The sequence below is a fragment of the Schistocerca nitens genome, chromosome 5, assembly GCF_023898315.1.
Source record: "Schistocerca nitens isolate TAMUIC-IGC-003100 chromosome 5, iqSchNite1.1, whole genome shotgun sequence".
Taxonomy (NCBI): Eukaryota; Metazoa; Arthropoda; class Insecta; order Orthoptera; family Acrididae; genus Schistocerca; species Schistocerca nitens.
Genome location: NC_064618.1, coordinates 24,626,191 through 24,652,358, shown reverse-complemented (window position 1 = coordinate 24,652,358; position 26,168 = coordinate 24,626,191). Strand labels below are relative to the sequence as shown.

At 44.3% G+C, this 26,168-nt stretch overlaps 1 protein-coding gene across 1 annotated transcript in view; it reads right to left on the bottom strand.

Moving 5' to 3' along the window:
* LOC126259520 (uncharacterized) overlaps positions 1-26,168 on the bottom strand; it is a 171,208-nt gene that overhangs the window by 26,608 nt on the left and 118,432 nt on the right. The window contains exons 9-10 of the mRNA XM_049956379.1: positions 23,655-23,885; positions 11,292-11,525 (exon numbers count right to left, since the gene is read on the bottom strand). Coding sequence (XP_049812336.1) covers positions 11,292-11,525; positions 23,655-23,885 — 465 coding nt within the window. The remainder of the gene's footprint in view (positions 1-11,291; positions 11,526-23,654; positions 23,886-26,168) is intronic.

The following is a 26,168-nucleotide window of genomic DNA, read 5'->3' as shown; positions in this document are numbered from 1 at the left end:
AAGACACGTAAATATCCTCGTAGAAGATCAAACAACAAATGGGTATGTCAGCAGTATGACCATATACATATAACATACGGTCGAAAAGATAAGAAAAATGACATGAAATCGGAGAAATCGGAGGAAAACCTGGTATAACCGCGAAAAAATTAATGTGAAATACGTAAAAATTGAGGTAAATACGATGAAATAATTAAAGTGGCGAAAACGTAGCAAAATTACGAAAATTCACTGAGAATACATACAACTAGAGAAAAAATACCGTGAAATCAGTATTCACCGAAGTCAATAAAATTGTGTGTTCTGGAGGAGACTGCACTGATGCTACACATCCACACGTTAATAATGGAAAGGTGTGGTGTTCTGGAGAGAGGCGGTGTCAAGGCAGAGTGGCTGTATCATCCCGCACACTCACAATACGACCTAACATCGGACCGTGACTACTGTGTGCAAGAGGCAGGTTACCAGAGGCGGCTGTAAACTGCGATATGACTGTCAACATCTTCTCTGTTTACTGATCGTGGTGTTTATTTCTTCCTAAGATGTCACTGTTTCTTCGTAAGCATTTTCAGCCGCCTACGACTATTTTATAGATCTGTTGTGAACATATCATAATTTCCGAAACGTGATCGCGCTTGAACTTCGTAAACAGCAGGCGTCATACACCTCCGGAAACCTGTGTAGTGTTTGTGTTGTGAAGAATTAATGTTTTCTTTGATGTGCAATGTAGTTGTTTCATCACCTTACACTTTGTCGTCATAGTTTATCAGAGAGAAACTAGGGAGAATATATATCATGGGCTGGAAATATATCTATTCCAATGGAATATTAACAGCGTTGCATTCCACGTGGCTAACGGGTCGGAAACCGCACAATTCTGGCACTATAGCGTGTTTAATTGTAGAACCGTGTAGCCCTTGGAATGTGTGTTTATGTTCTAAGATCATTTCTCTCTTTCCAATCCCTTCTTGGTATGGACTCCAGACACTAGGACAATACTCGGGAATTGAAAAGATAAGTGACTTACGTACATTGTTTCAAACTCCATGCGTCTGGAGCCCCAGTATGTATAAACCACATGTTTCTTCCTCTTCTTAGCTGTCAGTTATTTCACTATAACACTGTCAGATGTTTCGGGCTCATACTTGTTATATCCAATAAGGAGTCTTAGTCTCCTCAGTAAACTTGCATTTAGACAGATCCAAATGCAAATGGCTCTAAGCACTATTGGACTTAACATCTGAAGTCATCAGTCCTCTAGACTTAGAACTACTTAATCCTAACTAAGGACATCACACACATCCATGCCCGAGGCTGGATTCGAACCTGCGACCGTAGCAGCAGCGCGGTTTCGGGCTGAAGCGCCTGGAACCGCTCGGCCACCGCGGCCGGCGCCTAGACAGATCATGTGTACTTGGTTGGGTGCTCTGAGTAACATTGGTATGGAGTAGTCTTCGCCGAATGGTAGCTACGATACAGGGGTGAGAATGCCAGTGTGTATCACTGGTGCCAGTGTGGAACGCGTATTATGCTCTTTGGAAAGCAGAGTATTGGAGTGTATTTATTAGCTCTTCCAGATTCCATATGTTGCAACGTCTTCCACATTTTGGCCAAAGAAACATCACCTCTGTCTTCCTTTTCTACCAGCCTGCGTGTGTGTTGTGGGAGCAGCACTCTGCGATGTCCAGTTTCTGTGGTAGCCAATGGATCAAAACATGTTAATGTCGGTTTAGCACGTGGCATGGTGGAAAAGAGAACAAAATGTATGGCACTGTACACATCTGTAAAATACACTGATCGGCTGTGTCACAGCGAAATAACAGCGTATGAAACTGCTGACAAAGCTGCAACACAAGAAATCTCTAATGCGAATGATAGTCTGTGGGATATGGTCTTCTTCCAGTACAGGCGATGAAACTTTACACAGCTCTGTGCGAGCGACTCCATTCACTCGCCACCTGCTTCAATGAATCAATATGTGTATATTTAATGAGGTCACAACGTATAGTCGTTGCCGCCATGCAGGCTGTGTTTGTTTTCAATATATTGGAAGAGAGAGACATGCTACGATAAAATTTCATCTGGTTCTCAACCAGGCGATGTTAGTGATATGCTATTACAGAGCGTGGTATGGAACTTAAGAGTTTGATTGCATACACTTAGTAGTTTCCCTCTATTAGATGGTACAAAATAATGAGGAAAGAGAAAGAGAGAGAGTGATATGTTTGAGTGATAGGCATGAATCCACCTTGAGATACGCAGATCTCCATCAGACTGCAGTATCTGTATGTAGTTTGGAAACACACCACAATGCAGTAGCAAAATCCTTGTCCATCTTGCAGTTCCTGTATGATGTGAAGTCTTCGTCGTTTTTCCGATAAGAAACCCTACCAACTGCTTGTACTGTCTTTTCTACTACCTCATGTTGCAGGAGAAAGCTACGCTTTGCGCTAGCCTTATACACTGTAAATGGTCGGCGGAGCTACGACAACATGCTCCCATTTCCTCCGAGTGGTTAAAACACAGTCCTTTCACATCAACTCACGTGACCCCGTTTCTCCACAGGATGCAGAGGGTTGTGAATATGGGGCTCTCCGACTTTCTCTGAGTTCCGACTTAAAATGGATCAACCACACGGACAAGGCTGCAGGGAGAGCAGGGCAGGCACTGAGGAGCAGTTACAAGATTCAGAGAGACTGTCTGAAACCACACTGGAGTTTTACTGCAGCAGACAGGTTCGAAAAAGGTGAGTTTCGAGATGTGAGAGTGCCACACGTATGATTCACTGGTGGTTGTAATCATTAAAATACGTCTCCGTAGGATCTACACAAGTATGTGGTTGCATGGAGAGATTTGATTCGAAGCCACAGACAGCATTTCCACGAGAAAGTGTAAGATTATAGATCAGAAACGCCAATGTATAAGATTTTGTACATTTTTTACGACTTCAGTCTAGCGTTGCATTTTCAAGTGATTCCTCACATAGCACACCGTCTACTGTATGTGATCATTCTCAACCAACCATCCTCCACCCTCGCCTATGACACTGAGTATATATCACAGAACCCGTATTACACTGTCTTCATGGTATTGAGATTGAATGCTTTGCAAATACAGTGTTCCAATATGTGCAAAGAAAATGGGTATGTCCGATTTTAAGGGATGTGAGGATTTGATGTGGATTTCAGTCCACCGATAGCTATAAGGGGAATGAAAGATTCTACTTTGCTCTTTGTCGAATGTCACCAGGTTGGGTCTGCAATCATAATATTTAATTTTAATTACATTGATAAGTATGTGACTGGTTTCCTAGGACGACTGTGCTGGCCATTAGAGTGTGTGGTGGAGATAGCTGGTGGCCAGAACGAATTGACATCTCTGGCTTGAGACTGTCATGTGCGGCGGGTGCGAAGAAAAGTTCCAGTCGGCTGGCTAGTCAGTTCTTTCACATAGCTGTGGGGACAAATACCAGCTGCGGCCTTCACGGCGCCATTCAGGTAGATGAATGGTGAATTAATACTCAGTTTGTGTTGGGCTGTCTCCACAATCGTGGGTATTCCATGTATAGTTTGTGTAAAGCTGAGCGATTATATATCGATCACTGCCACGTGTTGGCTCTCGACATATTGATAACATCCAAATTACTACCCCTCGAATCATCCCCAGATGCCCTCCATGGCTTCTGAGTGTTGGCACTGGCGGTGCAGAAGGGTCGGTCGCACCACAGGTGAACATCTGGGAGGTTAGCAGGCTGTATGTACGAGTGTTTTCAGTGATCTCAGGCACCTAGCCGTGACGACAGCTAAGATTGTGGCTTATTGCTTCCCAACACATTGCACTGCACTCTGTCTTGTAGTGGTATTTGTTGTTGTTACTAGCCTATCACTCGGTAGACCCTTTCCTCATCCTTCTTCACCTTGGTGCAGCTGAGAGAACATACTTAGGAGCTCTATAGTGCTTTATAAAAGACACTCAGCAAACCTGCACTGGCTGAGAATTCCACAAGCATGACGGCATAAAATCACGCCGAAAATTAAAATTTCAGCTATTATTGTACACAGTATCGATTCCAATTGATACGTCAAATTTTCGAATCGACAATTTATTGTGTCCGATAGTTGTACTGCGAACGCACACATCAATCCAACACCTCTGCAGATTGCTTAACGACATAGTACGCACCTGAGCTGAAATTTGAAATTCTGAGCTCCCTCCAATGTAACTGACTTCCTACCAAATGACCTTACTGTGTCAGTATCCAGCAATAGTAGGCAAGGGTAAAAAATCCAGAAGGGTTTGGAAATTAGGTGGTTATCAGGATCGAATCCCACCATAGACCAGTTTTAGTATCCTCCAAATAGGATGCAGGACATAGGTGGGTTTAGTGTGGTACATGACAGACGTTATCTACTTCTTCTAGACTGTCTTTGCTCCATTTGCTACAGGTTTCCATAGCAGTTGAATTGTGAGAAGAAAGGTATATACTGATACCACTCTGCATGAATGACGAGAGGGGTAGGGGATGGTTATGCAAGGGAAGAGAGATGGAGAGGACATCTTGCTCTATGTTTGTTTACATATGTTGGTTCAAACAAAAAAAAAAGTAACAACTTGAGACACAGAGAGGGAGAGAGAGAGGCAGGAAGTAAGTCTGGTGTCAAATTTATAAGGGATGCCGCTACCTGGGGCTTTGTTTGCACTTTTCCCAGTAATTTTTCCTGGTGGGGAGGGGAAGTGGTGGAGGGGTGGGGAGTGTTGGTGGACTTCTGAGGTGGGGGGTAGTTAATTTATCTGTTTAATTAATTAGTCAATTAATTTGATATCAAAAGTTTGCTTGTATCCGAGAGGGCGGAGGTGGGATGGTTTAGGGATTTCCCAAAGGGGTGAGGGCGGAGGAGAGGGAGGGACAGGGGTTTCTATAAAGGACAGATATGCCCAGAGTTCATAAATCATCGCCCAGAGGGTCATACATCGATTAGAATAACAATATGTCAAGGTCATAAATCAGTCAAATTTGCACCTGAATGTATGCTTACCCCTGAATGTATGCAACCTGAAATGTGAGGTGACAGCGCCATTAGCCTACCACTTATATAGATCCATCCAGACAGAGCCACACTTGCCTGAACAAGGTTTATGGAACTAAAGTGCGGCAGGTTTCCCGCTAATGACTGTTCCTGCACAATAGTCACGCACTCATCAGCATGGAACCCACTTTGAGACTGAGGGGTTTTTGGTAGATGTTTCATATCAGCGCACACTCTGCTGCAGAGTGAAAATCTCATTCTTGAAACATCCCCCAGGCTGTGGCTAAGCCATGTCTCCGCTATATCCTTTCTTTCAGGAGTGCTAGTTCTGCAAGGTTCGCAGGAGAGTTTCTGTAAAGTTTGGAAGGTAGGATACGAGGTGCTGGCAGAAGTAAGGCTGTGAGGACGGGGTGTGAGTCGTGGTTGGGTAGCTCAGTTGGTAGAGCACCTGCCCGCGAAAGGCAAAGGTCCCGAGTTCGAGACATGGTCTGGCACACAGTTTTAATCTGCCAGAAAGTTTCAGAAGTTTTTACTGTCCTCATGACCTGGGCCATGTTCCCTGTGACACACAACGTTGCTCCACCGCACTATATTGTGGTCACTGAAGCACGTCTGTGGCGTATAGTTACAGAGGACTGGTGGCGCTTTTAGTCTCCAGCTCAGGAAGACCACGTTTTTATAAGACGATAGGAATTAGCCTATATATTTTCATCGTTCCTCAGATTAAAATTTAGTAGCTTTAGTTATTTCAAACGTCGATAATTCCTTAGCGTGTCTGTCACTACGTTTACATGTGACACATCTTTCAGCACACGAAAACCGAACTTCGGAAACCGTTTTTTGCTGTCATGTTTACATGTTAAAGCCTAAAGCGGATTTGCTAGCCCAGTCAAATATGGCGTTTGGAAATCAGCTGTTCCAGTTTCTGATTAAGTCAAAACAGTCACTGTTTCTCTTCAATACTATTAGAAGTACACAGTTTCATTCTACTTCTCCTTCATCCTGCAAAAAGTCGCCCAATCGGTATTAGTAGAAAATTTAGTAAAACAAGTCGTAACCTGACAGCCCAAGCACGTTTTAAAGACGGTTATACGTTTACATGGTAGCGAAAATCGATTGTGGAAGAGGAAAACCGGCAGCAAGAAGCTAATTTCCAGAATCGATTTAGCAGTCCTTACACGACCAACCAAAAGCGGTATTGGGAAATCGGTTTACGAAACCTAGTTTTGGAATCCCACGTAAACGTAGTCGGTAGGTTTTGATATCAACGGACTAGATGTGCTTATGGTGAAACCTGGAACACGAGTTTTGTAGTTAAAATGTAGAAGCAGTGGTAGTGCGTAACTGATTAGTGAAGTACATTTCGGCGTGCGTTTCACATGTGAGGTGTCATCGTCAATTTGGCTTGTCATTGTGCTGTAAGTTGTTTAATATTTAAATCATTATCTTGTAACACATGGTACTGCTGACTACGTCAACCTGCCATGTACCCGTTTATTTTATGAAGAGATCCACTGAATTTTGTAAGAAAATCCTACATTCTTCTCTCGTCTTTCTTTGGAAGATATGTTCCTGGGTAAAGAACTAGCGTTGTAAGAAACAAACTTTGCGGTTTCACTGTGTACTATTTGGAATGGGTAATGCCGGTTTTGAATGGCGTAAGTGGGGAGTAGGCAAAGAGAGTCTTCAAAATTTCCTTTCGAAAGCTAAAAAGCACGAATGTTCCTTTTCACGTATCACAGACGCTGTTAAATACACTCAGCTAGGTAATGTAAGAATTAACCCACTCTTTCGGAAGCAGTTTGGTCGCCGAGACATCGAATTTGTGTTCACTCTAGTGCTCCTAAAACCACTGTAGCACGGTTCTGGCTCCGTGACATGGGCAGTTACAGTGCTGAAAGATGACATCGACATCAGAGAAGACATCAACCACGAAGGGATGCAGGTATTTAGCAGCTGCCAGTATATCTACTGCAACAGATCGCATGCAAGCGCAGGAAAATGCCTCCCATAACGTAATACCGCTCCCACCAGGCTGCGCCCATGGCGCGCTGCACGTTTCACCTTTTGCGGAGGTGACCATCAACCTAGTAAACATGTGATTCCGTTGAAGAGCCGACACGTTTGCATTGATCGACGGTGGAATCCCGATGTTCTCGTGCCCAATGAAATCGTAATTGACGATGATGTTGGGTCAATATGTGAACACGTAGGGGTTGTCTGCTACAGAGCCCCATGTTCAACAATGTACGATGAACGGTGTCCTCCGAAACAACTTATGGGCGCACCAGCATTATGCTCTTTCAGCAGAGATGCTACGATCACCACCTATCCTACTTTACAGAGCAGAAATGCCTCCGAATCCCATTTTCCGTGAGAGTGTTGGGCGTCCAGCGCCTAGTGATATTTTCCCTGTCCTTCTACCTCTTCCCGTAGATGCTCACGACAGTAGCACGCGAACATTCGATCAGCTTCGCTGTTTTAGAGATACTCGTTCACAGGCTCTGCATAAGAATATTCTGTCCTTTGTCAAAGTCGCTCATCTCAACGGATTTCCCTTATCTTCGCTAGGGTGATGATACCCCGTCTGTGTCAGCTCCGACTGCACACTTTTGCTACCGTATCACGTGCCCGAAACGCCACCAGGCGGCACCCAACGCCGGGCCAGGCAGAGGGCATTATGTTTCGGCTGATTAGTATATATTCCACAAATGAAAAAGTGAGTTGTCTCCTAAATATAACACGAAATAGTGAAAGTAGCAGCACAATTAGTAAATAGGTGTAATTATAGAGGCTGACTGTAATTAGTTTAACTGTTTAATATTTATTAATGCTATAACGGCGCAAAATATGGCCGATATGAGCAAAAGAACTATTTGTAAGAAAATCATTAAAGCTTCGCAAAAACTACGAGCAGCACTGTGTAGCTGATGAACTTTGCGTCCAGATTCATGTGTAATGTGTATAAATAACATTACACTTATAGTTGATGTATGCTTTCGCAAGTGCAAGGCTATAAGTAACGGTGCTGGTTTTTGTGCGGGACACTTTGGATTCGACTGCCAGTTGGAGCGGACTGTGCGTACAGATAGATCGTGTGTGCTACTAGACGTCGCTTCGTGTGTGTAACAGATACATTACCTAAGTATTCAGTTCTGGACTTGTAAAAGTTTCACATGTCTTTCATCTGACTGGTGAAGTATTCCACTTGTAAGGTATGCGACCATCCAGACGTGGCATGTACTTAATTCCGTGCAGGCGTTTTGATCGCTAAAAAGTTTATCTATGACGTGTGTCGAGTGATAAACATAAGATAAAATATGCATAGTGCCTAGTCGGGCTGTTGATACATATTTTATCTGGTGATGAGTAGTCGAAAAAAGGTTTTAGTGATCAAGACATTTCCATGAAATTACTACATGCAAAATTTCGGATGTGACGATTGCGAGAACTCTTGTGGGCTTGGAAAAACTAGCGTCGGGCGAACTGTTTGATTGGGAGTTGTAGTAATTTGAGTGTGATAATCGCAAAGACTTTGAAACATTTCCAGCGCGAGAAATCTATTTTCGGCTTAGGCGACTAAGTCTAAATGTGGAAACTGTGCCGAGTTAGCGCTGAGAGTGATTAACACACAGTATAATATCGTTACTTCGCGACTGTGGGACTTGAGTATAGAAGTGTGCTGAACAATATTAAACAGTCTTCGTGGATTTTCGGAAGATTAAGTGAACACATGATGATTGTCACACTTAGGTCCTCGGACTGACGATTATATTAATAATAAACTATGGTGAGAAGTGCGGAATGATTTTTTTTTCTGCAGTAAAAGCAATTTGTGAATCACACAGTCAGGTGAACATTATTTCACCGGAAATTCCTGTCGCATATTTATTAAACTGGCGAATTGTTTCACATGGGGTTAATGTGACAGGTGCATTGCTCGGGGCCTGGGCAGTGAAGTATTTGAAATCCAGCCACGCATTAGCAGGCCCTAAGAAAAATGCTTTCTCTGACTTTTATTTAGTTCCCTTATTCGTGCCAATGGACAAGGGGACTCACGAATTGATCTTCGGTGAAAGCAATGCTGAATGACTTGACCATCAGACAGTTGTTTGTACGGTAGGAATCAGTGAGATGAGCAGTGCCATTACTCATCATCGTCGTACATTTCCTAAATTATACGCTTTTACGTTCCACATTACGTGTCGCATACTGTGCGACGAATACATAGAAAAGAGACTGTACAGACGAACCAGTCAGGCAATTACCCAGGATGAGGCTCAGTCTTGGCAAGGAGCCGACACAGAACAGAACGAAAAGACTGGCTGCAGAATGAGGCACACGATACTGGCAGAATGACACGTAATATCTTCCAAGTCAGAAGACACCAAGAAATAACATCTGTAGACTATAACTAGTTATAACCCTATTCGGATGTGCCTTAAACAGGCACGTTAAACCTGCAACTGCTAAAGTGTGTTAGGAGTACCACTGGATAGCTAGATTGTTGCTATACTGATGAAATACACTAACCACACACATGGAACGATACAAGGACTTGTATTAGAACAGAAGTTTCGTTAGACTAGCATAGGAGACGGACTAAAGGCAGCGCCTCCACGAGACGTTTACCTACAGTCAGTCAATCAGCGAGAAATCAGTGCGCCACATGGAGGCGAGTGGCTCGAAGCGCGCTACCGTCGTCCTCGCATTTGGAATGCCGCTGGAGGCGGGACTCGCTCATTTTAATCTCTCCCCTTCTCTTTTCCCCTCCTAATGTAATAATCCTTAGTTAAAATCCTCTCATTTGCCAGTCTAGAGTTATTTTAAATTTTCATTTAACTATTTAATCGTAAGTATATATGAAGGTCGTTCAATAAGTAATGGCTCACATTTTTTTTCTAAGAACATATTTTTTGTTACTTGACAGTATTTTGTGACAATATACATCAACATATCTTGTCCATGCCCTATTTTTCTGCATAGTCTCCATCACGTTCCATGGGCGTACGCCAGCGTTGTGGCAGAGCATGTAATCCCTGCTGGTGAAAGCTCTTGTCTTGTAGGAGTAGCCATGTTTCCACTGCATGACTGACACTATCGTCATCTTCAAAGTCTGTTCCCTGTAAAGAATCTTTAAGCGTCCCAAAGAGATGGAAGTCCAAGGGTGCCCGGTCTGGACTTTAGTAGGGTGGATGCGGCAATGATGTCCAACCCAATTTGGCGATATGTTCCCAGGTTCTCAGACTTCTGTGTGGGCATGCATTATCGTGTTCGAGCAAGATTTCTGGTGGATTATTGTCCGATCAAATACATCAGAAACGGTTCTTGAGTTTATTCAGAGTTTTCACATATGCTTGTCAATTGATGGTTGACCTTCTCGGCATCATGTGCACTAGAATGACACCAACACAATCCCAGAAGACTGTCATCATGTCTTTTCCGGCAGAGCGGGTTGTCTTGAATTTCTTCTTTTGGGGTGAATGATGATGATGGACTGCCTTTTCGTATCCGGTGTAAAGTGGTGCAGGGAGCTTTCATCACCCATAACGATCCGTGACAGAAAAGCCTCTCCATCGGTCTCAAAACGCGCCAACAATTCAAATAAAATGGCCTTTCCTTGAATCTTGTGGTCCGCTGTGAGCATTCATAGAACCCATCGTGAGCATCTCTTTGAATATCCGAGAGTCTCGATCATTGCAGACGCACTTCCAACGGTGACCGGTAACTGTAGAGCCAGCTGTCGACTTGTGATGCGCCGGTCGGCACGAATAACGGCATCCGCGCGATTCAGCGTGTCTGGAGCAGTGGCTGTGAAAGGACGTCCCGAGCGTGGCCGATCACAGAGCACTGTTCCTGCATTTCCTGAGGCTGTAACTTTCTTTACCCATCGCCCAACTATACTCCTATCAACTGCAGCGTCTGCATACACTGCACACAAAGTTTACGGATGTTGACCACGGTTTCTTTTTCTGCACACAAGAATTCACTAACAGCATGCTGCATGTAACGTGAGTAGTATGTAGACGCCATTTTGACGCTGTACTACGGCTGTACCATCTGCCAGAACGGTTCGATACTTCGCCGGAGCACAAAACAAACATCAGATGCGAAGCACCAAGATTGACGTTTGTCTATGTGTATTATGGCCTTTTAAAAAAAATGCGGGGCATTACTCGTTGAACGACCGTCATACTAGAATACAACAGAAATGTCGTTCGTACAACTTTTAAGGAAATTTAATAGCAAAAAGCCTGGTGTGACCTGGAAGGCGGCGAGCCGCAGGAAGAGGACCGCGGCGCACGTGAAGGGCGGCAGCGCAGCGAGCAGGTGGGCGGCGGCGGCGGCGCCGGCGCGGCGGCCGCGCCCCCCGGGGCCGGCCCCCGCCGCCAGCGGTCCCTCGTGCACCGCCAGCTGCAGGCGGCAGCCGCGCAGAGCCAGGTCGCGCACGCCCGTCACGCGCAGCAGAGACACCAGCGCCGCCAGCGAGCCCTCCTCCTGCAACAGCGCGGCCCGCAAGTTCAAAATGGTTCAAATGGCTCTAAGCACTACTGCTGAGGTCACCAGTCCCCTAGAAATTAGAACAACTTAAACCTACCTACATCACACACATCCATGCCCGAGGCAGGATTCGAACCTGCGAGCGTAGCGTTCGCGCGTTTCTAGACGGTAGCGCCTAGAACCGCTCGGTAACCACGGCTGACACATTGTCACAATCTTTGGTGTGTTTATGTTAGTGGTTCATGTTTCTTTGTGAAAAATCAGGTAAAAATGTTCATTTATGACGAACTGCAGGTTTCTGTATACTGAAACAAATTCTAAGTAACTCCACCATCCCTTCAAATGTATAATATTGGTACCATATGACGACGACAAGTGCCTGTTATAATTTTTGTAGCAAAATGAAACCAAACAAACAACTAGTTGCATCTAGCTGGTACATATGCAAAAACTGATGGGTGTTTCTTCAGCTTATTCTTTTGACACCATACTGATGCAGTGTTCTAAATCGTTTCCATGCACACTGTACATACAGAGACAGTTCGCAACATATTTATCTGCTGTTTGAACACAAGGCAGTCATCTGTTCAGTCTTTCTGATATAAGGACTAGCACTATCCTTAGGCCAAACAAGTTTGTAATGGTGGTGTTTTACAGATAAATGGATCAGCCTCCAGATCTCACCTCGAGTGCTGCGCCATCATACAATGATGTGATAGATAGCCTCAGGCCAGCAAAGTAATCATCTGGGGGTGAACAAGATGGATAATACTCCTCGGTCATCTGTTGATTAATGCAGCGTTCTGTGTGACACAGTTCCTCCCAGTCCAGCTTTGTAAATTCCACCTCAACACTTCTTGATACACTTTAAATTTCTAACACAACATGACAGTAACTATTTACTGATGCTTCTATAACAGTATTTAAGCACTTTGAACTGCAAGTTGTTATTAAGTTGAAGTGAACAGTGTCAGAGCACTGGGAGGAATCGGCAGCTTCTTGTCCACCAAATGGGCACTTTGTCCTTACAGTAACACCGGAATGTTCTGGAATGGTGTGTATATTGGAGACTGTACTGATCTGCACCATGTGTAGTAGGACCCCGCAGCAAATTTCTTCTGAGTGTCGGGGATTGGCTGAGAGTCTTCATTACACAAATCGATGAACAGGGTTGATGATAGTAGCTCATTGTTCTGCCCCAACATGCTGGCGAGGTGCGCTACAGGATCCCTTGGAGCTGCTGCCGTTGCCTGTCCCAGCAGTCAAGAGGTCGCTGCAGGTCTCCACGAGCCAGTGGTGGCTGCTACTGACCCAGATATGCCGGACGTTTCTGCAGGCTCCAACAAGCCAGAGGTTACTGCTGGTATGGACGTGTCAGAGGTCCCAGACAAACATGAAGGAGAAGAAACAGTAAGTATCCACAGTCAGACGCCTGGACTTGAAGAAAGACATGGAACTGAACCATATGTACTTACTTTTACGCTTCTTCTACAAGGCAGAGACGGTTGATGATCTTGGTTGCTGTTGGAACCTCACAGTTCTTCCACTGACTGACTGTGACTGAGGCTGCGTCCGTCTTGCATCTCCTGATGTCATTATCACATGACTGGATGTAATATTCCTGCGATCCTATTGCCTCCCGCCAATTTTCAGGTGGGGGAGGCGAAATACCGCATTCCTGTTGGTTCCCAGGGAACAATACACATTTCAAGCATCCTCAGTTGAGCCTCGTACACCAGTGGGAGCACCACGGGTTGGTTCAGTCTGGGGTCGTGAAATATGACAAAGTTGTTTCCTGTACTGTGGTTTGACTGGCCTTTTCAAAAAACATGAACAGCTCCAGCAAAGGCAATAGTCTCTACAAGCTGTAAAATGCATCCTCAACACATCCAGCTGCTTCACCACTATTTGCTGGAAAATATTCCCACTACTCACATCCACTATCAACTACTATCATTCCCCTTATAGGGAGATGTGGGTGCAGTTCTCAGGTGTATGCTTACTGATAACATACATATTAAACTCCTCTCTGTCCAACATCAACATCTTGTCAATTGAACATACTTCCACGAAAAACACCAATTCAGAACTGGAGGAGAGGAGACATCCTTCTGACAATTCGATACAACCTTCCTCTCTGGCTGCTCATCACAGACAGAGTGTTTTTTCCACTAGTTCACAAGTGTGGGAGGGGAGCAGTTGTGTTTATTTGAATTTCAGGCAGCAAGCCTGTAGAGTAATTGTCAGTTCGGTTTCCCCACCAAAATTTAGGAAATTCTTGCAGCAGAGTAATACACATGTAAATAAATGAACATAGTTACCAAGTCCATATCTTATATGCTAATTGAATTTTATAAATGAACAGTATATCCTCTGCACTGTAAATGAGATTGGTCTGAATTTCATGTCATGAGATCCTCCCACGCCAACAGCTCAGCACAGACTGAGCATTTCTAGTCAATTTCCACAAGGGGAGGAGGAGGGAGAGGGGTGGGGGTTTCTCAGAATGACGGATTACTCCCTGGAGCATCACACATCAACTCCACATAAATCAAGTAGTATAACAATAGGTTGAGGGATGGGAGAGCGGGATAATTATCCCCGAAAGTATTCTAACGCCTCAGTATATGGAACCCATACAAACAAAATGCGCTCGCAGCCATTTTATCCCACTACGTAGTATTACCTGGTCGTTTTCGAAAATTTATGCACACAGACAGATATTTGCATAAGAACTCTAATCATTGTCCACAACAAAAGGGATATATCATTAAAAGTCTTGCTGACAAAGCCAAAAGACTTTGTGAGCAGCCTTTATACTTGTGTGGGTTATAGTAAATACAAACCTGGGAATGTGTGCTGATAACCTAAATGTCCTACTGAGCTCAAAGACACATCACGTACATGAAATAGAAAATAATCCTGTGTGTGTGAAAATCGATTTCATTCATAAGCAAATAAATAAGCAAACCAATAATTCATAACATATAAACCAATAATTTCACACTCAGTAGACTTGGTCAGTGCAAACTGTTTGAAAAAAAAATGTAACTATAAAAAAAAAACTGGAATGTTGATCTGTATGAGAACGTAACGCGAAACGCAGGAAAATTTCTGCACTGGCATATGGCCCTGGTAAAATAAAGAAACTGACACAGCCTAAATTGCGCAAAGGAAACGAAACAATCACGTATCACAGTCCCACCTAGAAAATGAAGTAATGGTGGAAGCAGCAACACAGCAGGGCTCCGCATCAGCTAAAAACGTACCGCTGAAAACTGACTACAATTGGTCCAGGGAAACTAGGTTCATAATCTTGACAGAGAATGCCAATGAAACAGCCGGCCGCGGTGGTCTAGCGGTTCTGGCGCTGCAGTCCGGAGCCGCGGGACTGCTACGGTCGCAGGTTCGAATCCTGCCTCGGGCATGGGTGTGTGTGATGTCCTAGGTTTAAGTACTTCTAAGTTCTAGGTGATTTATGACCTAAGATGTTGAGTCCCATAGTGCTCAGAGCCATTTGAACCATTTGAACCAATGAAACACATGACTGAACCTTTCAGTACTGAAATTTCAGTTACAGAGGAACTTATCAAAGAAAACAATTCCAGACTATAATATGAAGGTTCATTTAATCTAATAACTTCCATGGTGCAGCAAATTAACTCAGAACATCAATCAATAGAATAATTATTAAAAACTCGACTGTAAGGAGGGTGAAGTGGACCAAGAATACAAGTCCACAAAAATAAAAATAAACTTTTTACTTCATCAAATAATACCATTTACTTCATTTCGAAATCTTTTTTATGCCTGTACGCTATCCAACCATTGTTCTGAGTCATCATTCCTCCTTGTAATAAATCTGCATCTCACATAGTTTCAAAAGTGAGGCCATGCATTAGACTGTAAACTCAACAAAATCCCCCACCCCCTTGCTGCATACTACTGCTATGTACTACTGACAGTGCAAGATTCTACGACTCCACAGACAGAGGTACTGTTGCCTAATGACTGTATCTGTCCGCAATTGTTCAAATATCAGTTTTTCTTTACAAATATTAATACATCCAATAACAACATAAAAAATAGCTGAGCCGTGCGTGGCTCGTGTTCCTGCCATCTCTTATTTAACATCCTGTGTTTTTACCGTGCCGCCACATCGTCATGTTAGTTTCTATTACTGTGTCACCGAGTTCCTGCTTTGCCTGCCCGTGAGCGGCAGCAGCAGCGCTTATCGATAGAAGCTCGGACGTATTATCTTTGCTGGACTGCTATTACTTCCTGGCCGTCGTGTGTCGTCCAACCAGTTGGAATTCGCCAGCAGTGGAGTTCTGACCTTGTTGGGACGCGGAAGAAGTTCGGTCGGGTAGAAGCGGCAGTGAGGTTCGGATGGCCATGACTCGCTCGACCGTTGCCGGCACACACGGCTTGCGTGGGGACGGTCTTGTTTGATCGTCGGTTGCTCGTCTTACCGGACGTGTATTTGCTCGCTGATCACTTATGGGTTGGCGGTTTGTGTCTCAACTCGTGGTTCGTCCTTGTGATTGCACAGTCACTGCTTTTAGCATTATTTTAGCGCTGTCTCCGCGCTGATGTGTAGCAGTTGGTCGGTTGGCGCAGCCGCGTCGTAGCACCAGTGGGGCATGCAGCGGCTGGGAGGCGCAGATAGCCATCACTCGCAGACGATTGCGACACACGTGATTCGAGTGGGGACGACTTTGGTTGATCGTCGGTCGGTCGTCTTGTCGGACGACGTGTATTCGGACCGCGATCGCTTATGGGTTGGCTGTGTGTGCCAACTCGTGATTCGTCCTTGTTATTGCACAGTACTGCCGTTAGCATCGTCTAGTTCGTCGTGCAAGTGTTCGTGAAACTGTGTGTAGTTTATGTGATTTTGACTGACAAGTTAATTTAAACGTTGTCGGCGTACTGGCCCTGTATTGGTCGGCTGGCGTGCAGTAGCGAGGAAGGGCAAGATAGCCGTCACTCGTCCGACGATTGCCGATACACACGTTCGAGTGGAAACGACCTTGCTTGGCCGTTTGGTCGGTCGTCCGATTACACGGCGTGTATTTAGGTCGTCCACTGCTTATGGGCTGTCTGTGATCCGTTCTTGTTGTTCTTCCACTGTCTCTGCTGCTAGCATCGTTTGAGTTTTTGTGCAAGTGTGGAGCGGAACTGATCTTGATTATTGGTCTGTTGACTGCCTGTCGGTTGAGTTGCCGTCGAATTGAGAATGGTTGGCCCGACTGCCTGTCTCACCTAAGTGAGCGTTACTGTTGGAATTCCAGGCCGACCCTAGAACATCCGAGCGCCCTAGCATGTACTGCCCTTTTTTATTTGTTTTTGTTGTTTGTACTTGTATGCCTTCTAGCCGTTTTTTTTTTAATTAAGGGTATTTTGCCCATAAGGCGTAAGATTCTTTAGGCCTTCAGCCTAATTTAAAGAACTGATTTACGTAAGGCCTTTCACATTTTAAAAATTTTAATGTTGTTGAATTTTAAGTGTTGGGCCTTCACCCGATTTTGAGTTTGAGTTGTTTTATTGTTAAGACCTTCATCCTAATTTAAAGAACTGTTTCACGTGAGACCTTTGGTATTTAAAAAAATAAATGTTATGGAATTTTTAGTGTTAGGCCTTCAGCCGATTTTGAATTTAACTTGAAACTTCCTGGCAGATTAAAACTGTGTGCCGGACCGAGACTCGGACTCGGGACCTTTGCCTTTCGCGGGCAAGTGCTCTACCAACTGAGCTACCCAACCACGACATTTTGAATTTAACTTGTTTGCTCTTAAAGTGTCTGATTCTTTGGGCCTTTAGCCTAACTAAGAACTGCCTTAAGAAAAGGCTTTGCCTTTTAAATTTCTGTTTTGATTGAGTTTTGCCTAATTAAGAACTATTTTACGTAAGGACTTTGTTTTTTTAATTAATGTTGTTTAGCTGTAAGTGTTGAGCTTCCAGGCGATTTTGAACTCAAGTTGTTTGCTCTGAAAATCTCAGATTCGTTGGGCCTTCAGCCTAAATAAAGAACTGTTGTAAGATAAGGCTTGTTTTTAAATTTCTGATTATGCTTGCGTTTTAGGTTATTGGCCTTCAGCCGTTTTTAAATTAAAGTGGTCTTGCCCTTAAGGCATCAGATTGTACGGCACATTTAGCTGGTGATCAAGTTTCAAAGATGAGAGTTGTTTTTTCTTAAAAAAAATTTCTGGGTTCTTGTAATGTTTGATCAACTAAATAAAGTTGTATGTACGAGTGTAACTGGTAGCCGCTTATTTTGGCCCCTTTCCACAATTTAAATTACCTGTCCTGCCCTGCGGGTTAAGCAGGACGTATGAAATAGCCACCTTACAACTTTGCACACCAGAGCACCCGTATGCTGAATTAATATGTCTGAAGCAAGCTTTAAAGAAAACTGGCTATTCAGGCATAGAAGTAAATAGGTTTTAACAGAAGAGCTATGAAACTTGGTAATATATGGGACAGTATTTCTGCAGAATCGATAGACAAGATTCCATCGCCGGCCTGAGTGGCCGTGCGGTTCTAGGCGCTACAGTCTGGAACCGCGCGACCGCTACGGTCGCAGGTTCGAAACCTGCCTCGGGCATGGATGTGTGTGATGTCCGTAGGTTAGTTAGGTTTAAGTAGTTCTAGGTTCTAGGGGACAGATGACCACAGCAGTTATGTCCCATAGTGCTCAGAGCCATTTGAGCCAAGACTTCATCCTTGATGGACGTCAATCAATAGTTAAGTTTTATTTCTGTGATTCTTCAAGCTTTCCCGGCGGATATGTTGTAAATAGTCTTCACGGATTTGCCACCAGATCACGTTGTGCAAATTCCACAATATTCCCTCGGATAAACTGTCCGCCATCTTCAGGTGGTTCAAAATTGCTGGTGGCTAGGTACGGTTGCGGTATCCGCACGCTGACACCCCGTTTCCTCACGAGCGCAAAGAATGTGCAGGCTCGGAAATCAGGCATGTGCAATGATTTGCAGATAGATGGTGCCATACTAAAACGCCCTCTGCCGAAAATCGAAGACCGGCTCTCCTGAGCGTGCGCTGTCTAGTATGATAAAAGAAAAAATAAATTAGATTTATTTAAATTTTTTTCAATTTTAATCTGAAAATTATATATGTATTGTGTGTCATTCTAGAATGTTGACTTCCCAGTTTGGCACAGCTTTGCCACAGGAAACACGAAAGAGGTAGAAGACGTCAGTCTTCTGGTCGGCTCCTGATCGTTGTCAGATGAAGGCTAGTTTTTGATTACACAGAGGCTTCCATTATTTGGAAAAGAACAACCCCGATTCCTTTACGTAAGCAGTATGAATTTTATAATTACCTAAGGGTCTTTTAACAATAAACAATAAAAAAATTGCATTTGTAAATGAAAGCATTAATAAATGGGGCGGCTATGAGTTGTATAGAAAACAAGGAGCGGCCTTCTGTCTACGACCTGGAAGCCGCAGTATTCTCTGCTGTAGTAGAGGCTGTTTGACATTTATAAAAATAATATGACATGGAGGTAAAAAAATAAAGGAAAAGAATACAATAAGAAATCTAGTAAACACCAAATATATTCAAATAATTCTCACAAGCAATCAGGGCTTATTAACAGTATAAGTGACACAGGTAATTTTCTGACTGTATGTTGTTGTTGTTGTTGTGGTCTTCAGTTCTGAGACTCGTTTGATGCAGCTCTCCATGCTACTCTATCCTGTGCAAACTTCTTCATCTCCCAGTACCTACTGCAACCTACATCCTTCCGAATCTATTTAGTGTATTCATCTCTTGGTCTCCCTCTACGATTTTTACCCTCCACGCTGCCCTGCAATACTAAATTGATGATCCCTTGATGCCTCAGAACATGTCCTACCAACCGGTCCCTTCTTCTTGTCAAGTTGTGCCACAAACTCCTCTTCTCCCCAGTTCTATTCAATACCTCCTCATTAGTTATGTGATCTACCCATCTAATCTTCAGCATTCTTCTGTAGTACCACATTTCGAAAGCTTCTATTCTCTTCTTGTCCAAACTATTTATCGTCCATACAAATACTTTCAGAAACGACTTCCTGACACTTAAATCTATACTCGATGTTAACAAATTTCTCTTCTTCAGAAACGCTTTCCTTGCCATTGTCAGTCTACATTTTATATCCTCTCTACTTCGACCATCATCAGATATTTTGCTCCCCAAATAGCAAAACTCCTTTACTACTTTAAGTGTGTCATTTCCTAATCTAACTCCTTCAGCATCACCCGACTTAATTCGACTACACACCATTATCCTTGTTTTGCTTTTGTTGACGTTCATCTTATATCCTCCTTTCAAGACACTATCCATTCCGTTCAACTGTTCTTCCAAGTCCTTTGCTGTCTCTGACAGAATTACAATGTCATCGGCGAACCTCAACGTTTTCATTTCTTCTTCATGGATTTTAATAACTACTCCGAATTTTTCTTTTGTTTCCTTCAGTGCTTGCTCAATATAGAGACTGAATAACATCGGGGAGAGGCTACAACTCTTCTCACTCCCTTCCCAACCACTGCTTCCCTTTCGTATCCCTCGACTGGTTTCTGCCATCTGGTTTCTGTACAAATTGTAAATAGCTTTTCGCTCCGTGTATTTTACCCCTGCTACCTTCAGAATTTGAAAGAGAGTATTCCAGTCAACATTATCAAAAGCTTTCTCTAAGTCTACAAAAGCTAGAAATGTAGGTGTGCCTTTCCTTAATCTAGCTTCTAAGATTAGTCGTACGGTCAGTATTGCCTCACGTGTTCCGATATTTCTACGGAATCCAAACTGATCTTCCCCGAGGTCGGCTTCTACTAGTTTTTCCAATCGTCTATAAAGAATTCGCATTAGTATTTTGCAGCCATGACTTATTAAACTGATTGTTTGGTAATTTTCAAATCTGTCAACACCTGCTTTCTTTGGGATTGGAATTATTATATTCTTCTTGAAGTCTGAGGGAATTTCGCCTCCTCAAGTACATCGCCCTTGTATAGACCCTCTATATACTCCTTCCACCTTTCTGCTTTCCCTTCTTTGCTTAGAACTGGGTTTCCATCTGAGCTCTTGATATTCATACAAGTGGTTCTCTTTTCTCCAAAGCTCTTTTTAATTTTCCTGTAGGGAGTATCTATCTTACCCCTACATCCTTACATTTGCCCTCTAGCCATCCCTGCTTAGCCATTTTGCACTTCCTGTCGATCTCATTTTTGAGATGTTTGTATTCCTTTTTGCCTGCTTCATTTACTGCATTTTTATATTTTCTCCTTTCATCAATTAAATTCAATATTTCTTCAGTTACCCAAGGATTTTTACAAGCCCTCATCTTTTTACCTACTTGATCCTCTGCTACCTTCACTACTTCATCCCTCAAAGCTACCCATTCTTCTTCTACGGTATTTCTTTCCCCCATTCTTGTCAATTGTTCCCTTATGCTCTCCCTGAAACTCTGTACAACCTCTGGTTCTTTCAGTTTATCCAGGTCCCATCTCCTTAAATTCCCACATTTTTGCAGTTTCTTCAGTTTTAATCTACAGTTTATAACCAATAGATTGTGGTCAGAGTCCACATCTGCCCCTGGAAACGTCTTACAATTTAAAACCTAGTTCCTTAATCTCAGTCTTACCATTATATACTCTACCTGAAACCTGTCAGCACCTCCAGGCTTCTTCCATATATACAGTCTTCTTTTATGATTCTTGAACCAAGTTTTAGCTATGATTAAGTTGTGCTCTGTGCAAAATTCTACAAGGCGGCTTCCTCTTTCGATTCTTACCCCCAATCCATATTCACCTACTACGTTTCCTTCTCTCCCTTTTCCTACTGACAAACTCCAGTCACCCATGACTATTAAATTTTCATCTCTCTTCACTGTCTGAATAATTTCTTTTATTTCTTCATACATTTCATCAATTTCTTCGTCATCTGCACAGCTAGTAGGCATATAAACTTGTAGTACTGTGGTGGGCGTGGGCTTCGTATCTATCTTGGCCACAATAATGCGTTCACTATGCTGTTTGTAGTAGCTTACCCGCATTCCTATTTTCCTATTCATTATTGAACCTACTCCAGCATTTCCCCTATTTGATTTTGTGTTTATAACCCTGTAGTCACCTGACCAGAAGTCTTGTTCCTCCTGCCACCGAACTCCACTAATTCCCACTATATCTAACTTTAACCTATCCATTTCCCTTTTTAAATTCTCTAACATACCTGGCCGATTTAGGGGTCTGACATTCCACACTCCGATCCGTAGAACGCCAGTTTTCTTTCTCCTGATAACAACGTCGTTCTGAGTAGTCCCCGCCCGGAGATCCGAATGGGGGACTATTTTACCTCTGGAATGTTTTACCCAAGAGGATGCCATCATCATTTAACCACACAGTAAAGCTGCATACCCTCGGGAAAAATTACGGCCGTAGTTTCCCCTTGCTTTCAGTCGTTTGCAGTACCAGCACAGCAAGGCCGTTTTGGTTATTGTTACAAGGCCAGATCAGTCAATCATCCAGACTGTTGCCCCTGTAACTACTGAAAAGGCTGCTGCCCTGACTGTATGGTGCGATCCAGATTTCAGCCTGTCCTGTGCTAGCTTCTTGGTTCACGTTTTTTGTCACAAATTACAGTCATTACTTTTCTCCTTCGTTAAAGACAATTCTTGCACCGTTCCACACCTTCATAACAATAACTTGCCGATTTACAGTATCGAACATAAATTACTTGAATTTTATTAATTAATAACTGTTGTCTGCATGGTTGCTTTTATGGCTTAAAGACGACCTTCTTTACGCTTTCACATTACAAGAAGAAGTACGATAAAATCTAAAGGTCTACAAAGGTTTTTACAGTCATATTTCTTATTTAGATCGAAGTGGAATGTTCAGTGCAGCTTCTGTTAAAATGTTTCTTTGACTGTGCAATCGATGTATTAGCGTCCGCGCTAGATGCGCACCTTTACAGTTACGTAAATTATGTAAAACAAATGTCTTTCAAAGAATGGGTCTCATCTCATAAGTTGATCATTTAATAAACAGTTAGATGAATGCCTTTTCAAGGGTACTCACAGCTTTCATACGATGGAAAGCCCAGTAATATTACAGCTGTACGCTGTGTTTACTAACAGTGCGGCCAGACTCGTTAAAAAAAACCGTACTACACTAATGTTATGAGGGGCCTGTTATCTAAAAATCTTGGTTTTTGCGTCGTGATTTAATAGCAGCCAATGCAGGGTTGCAGGCTGTGCTCAGTTGAGATCCCGCATACCTCGTGATGAGATTATCGGCTGTAGGGGTATGTATTACTTCTTTAATGACGCAGTCCAGGAAAGATGATGTAGGGGATAAAACTTGCGTATTTTCAAAAATGATGGGATGCTCTGTATTCAGACAGAGTGTTCCGCAGTTGCCGACTTTTCGGGTTGACGAAGGCGTGTATGATGCTGATGTTCATCGCAGCGTTCTTGTACTGTGCGAAATGTCTGGCCTATATATGCCGCCCCACTCTGACAAGGAATCTTGTACACACCACATTTCCTCAGGACGAGATCGTCCTTAACCGAACCGAACAGGTTTCTCAGTATTGCAGATGGTCGAAAGACACACTTAATGTCACATCTTCCGAGGACTCGTCCCATTCTTGACGACATGGCATCAGAATACGGCAAAAGGCCAAAGTGGTGAGTATCTTCGTACTCCATAGATTGAACTCGCCTGGGCCTTAATGCATTACGTATCTGTCGGGCAGATGCCCATTTTATGCAGTGTGCGTCGCTCCCAGACGTCCGACTCATCAGTCGGTGAGACTCAATGTCTAGAGCTGTTTTGGACGAAACGACAGGAACCGGAAAGTTTTTCGGACCACGGCCGTGCAATCCGCTAGACTCACCGGTAACTACTCCTGTGCAACTGCTGAATCGAAAAATTGTGACGAAACGTGTCGCCTCGTAAGCAAACTGTAGGAAGTCGAACAACTGGAGTGCATTTACTTGCCACAACAAACATTTTGTTAGCAGCGTCGAGTAAAAACACGTGGGACCACGGCTGCCGTCACGGCTGCCACGCGGAGACCATGGCAGGCAGAAAGAGGCGCGAGCAGCTGAGGGAGGAGCCGGTACGTACCTCGGTGCGGAAGGTCCAGCCGTCGAGGCTGAGCAGGCGCAGCGTGGAGTTGCGGGCGAGCGCCTGACACACGAGCTGCGCGCCGCCGTCGCCCAGGCAGAGGCGCTGCGAGCCCAGGTCGAGCAGCTGCAGCGAGGCGCTGTCCGCCAGCCCCAGCAGCGCCGGCACCACCTCCCCCAGCCGCGCCGCCCCCTCCAGCCGCAGCGCCGCCAGGCTGCGCGACCGCCGCACCTGCCGAGCCGCCCCACCCTCAGCACAACTCAGCTCCACCACACGCAATCCCACGGCACAGGCGCGACACAGAGCGAGGGGCGGCTGCGAGGTAGGGGGCTCCTGCTGTCCACTGTTCTAAGGCTAAGCACATCACTGGGATCTTTATATATTTTGAGCCGTGGTAAAAATTGCTGTTTTGAAGAGTGCACTGCAGCGCGTAGTCTGAAGCAGTCGCCCTCCGTTTGGCGGTGGCGCTGCTGTGGCAGTCGCAGCTTTGGTGTCTCCCTCTGGTGGGAAAGGGGAAAGGTTGCCTGTTCACTTGCATTTAAGGGGCGCTATGAGCTCGCCAGTCGGTCAGTTAGGGTCAGAGTCTGGGGTCAGTCCGGAGTGAGTCTGGGTCAGTCTCTCGTCCCCAGATTGCTAGTCTGTCTCTCGTCTGCAGTTGTGAGGCAGCTAGTGTCTGTCTGTCGGTCGGAGTGTTAGTATGTCTGTCCTTTGGATCAAACTTTACAGCCTCCAAAATGAGAGTCTTTTCACTCCTCCAGTAAGAGAACTCAGCGAGTGGTCACCCGGTCGGGGCTTAGTTCTTGCATCTGAGTCTGCGCGTTAGGCAGCCTGTCTGCTCGAGTTTGCTCAGGCAATGGTCATTGGTGGTTGGATCGATTGGTTGGTCAGTCGCGCACTATGACACAAGATGACTTGTTCGTTTTGAGCGCCGGCGCATGTGAGGTCGCCACATGAGTCCAGTGGGCCGCGCCGTATAGCGAGGGGTAGTGGCTTCGCGTTCGACACGAGAGCAACAGGAGTCAACCCACGACATCAGTCTGGCCGGTGCGAGCAGCCAGGCCGTGGTCTAACTGGTTCTCTGAGCGCTTCCGGGCCCCTTCAGTTACCATCTTGTGGAGCTCAGCTTGTTCCTTTCCTGGTGCAGGGATGTCGTTTTGCCAGTGGGCGTGTTTCCTCTGCATGGTTGGGTACGAGCCAGAATTTCCGCCGTCGTGTGTCTGGAAGTGAGTGGGAGACGCACCAGCAGTGCAGTCGCAACGGAGCAGCAGTCGCGGACGGAGCAGTGGGCAGTTGGTTGCTTGGTGCGGTCCAGGAAAGACGAGAGATCGGCGCGCCTTCCTGCGTCCGTTGAAGTGGCTGGCAGCGGACGGTTTGGGAGAGCGATTTGGGGGTTCTGCGCCAGGTCTTCTCCAGAAATCGCAGTTACTAGAAGTTAAGTGATTGGTGATATGTTGTGTGATTTACTCTTGTCAAATTTTACTTGTTTTCTTGGTCAGTCTCTCGTCCCCAGCTTGCTCGTCTGTCTCTCGTCCGTATTTGTCAGGCAGTTAGTGTCTGTCTGTCGTTCGGAGCTGCCTCTGTCATGTTTGTCGGATTTGGTGTTTTAACGGATTTATTGCTTGAAGTGTAACAGCCTAAAACCTGAAATACCTTTTGATCTTACCTATCATCTTGAGAGGCGGTATCTGTGCACTGTAGAGCATGGTAACTTGTTTGGCCAACCTTGTATAATTTTATATAAGATTGCATTTCATAGTCTTTTATTTAAATGGTCATTTTAGTATATAAAGTTGCCACCCTTCCACCGTAAGACTTTTCTTGGAAGTTAAAATCAAGTTGCACCTTCGGTGGCAAGGTTAATTTTTTAATTTTAGTGTTTCGTACCATTTCCATCCCTCCTACGGTGGCATAGTTTGTGGACTTGTGTGAATTGTTAAAACTTTTACTTTATGGTAATCTGGTGTGTTGCAGATTTGCACCAGTGTAGTCTTTCAGAGACTGTTGTGGGCGGTCATGACTACGGCCGTGTCAAAAGGGAGCGGCAAGGTTCTCAGCCCGAAAGCTCATACACTCAAAAACTTGTTTCTTTCTGCCTCTGAAAAAATTGTAACTTGATATTTAGAGGGTGCTTTCTGCTTATAATTTTAAATCTGTTTCTTTTAGAAAATGCTTTAGTCACCATTAAAGTGAATAAATTGCGATTTGTTTATGATTTCATCAGTTACTCCCTGGCAACTACTTCCACGCTCATGTAGTGTGGTTAAATGCGTTAATGTTCTTGATGAATCGCTAGTAAATAGATTAAATTCTTAAGAATATTCTTTGAAATTAAATCCACGGTTCGTATTTGCTTGCAGTTCTCTACAGGTTACCGCTCAGGCAGCAACAGCCTTGGTGCTGTCGTTGTGCAAAAGGACAGTACGCGTTTTCGAGTTAGAAACGTGGTCGCATCTGAAGAGGACAGTTTGTGAAGTGGGTCATACGGTATGGTTGGCATACAAGTTTATGAACGTA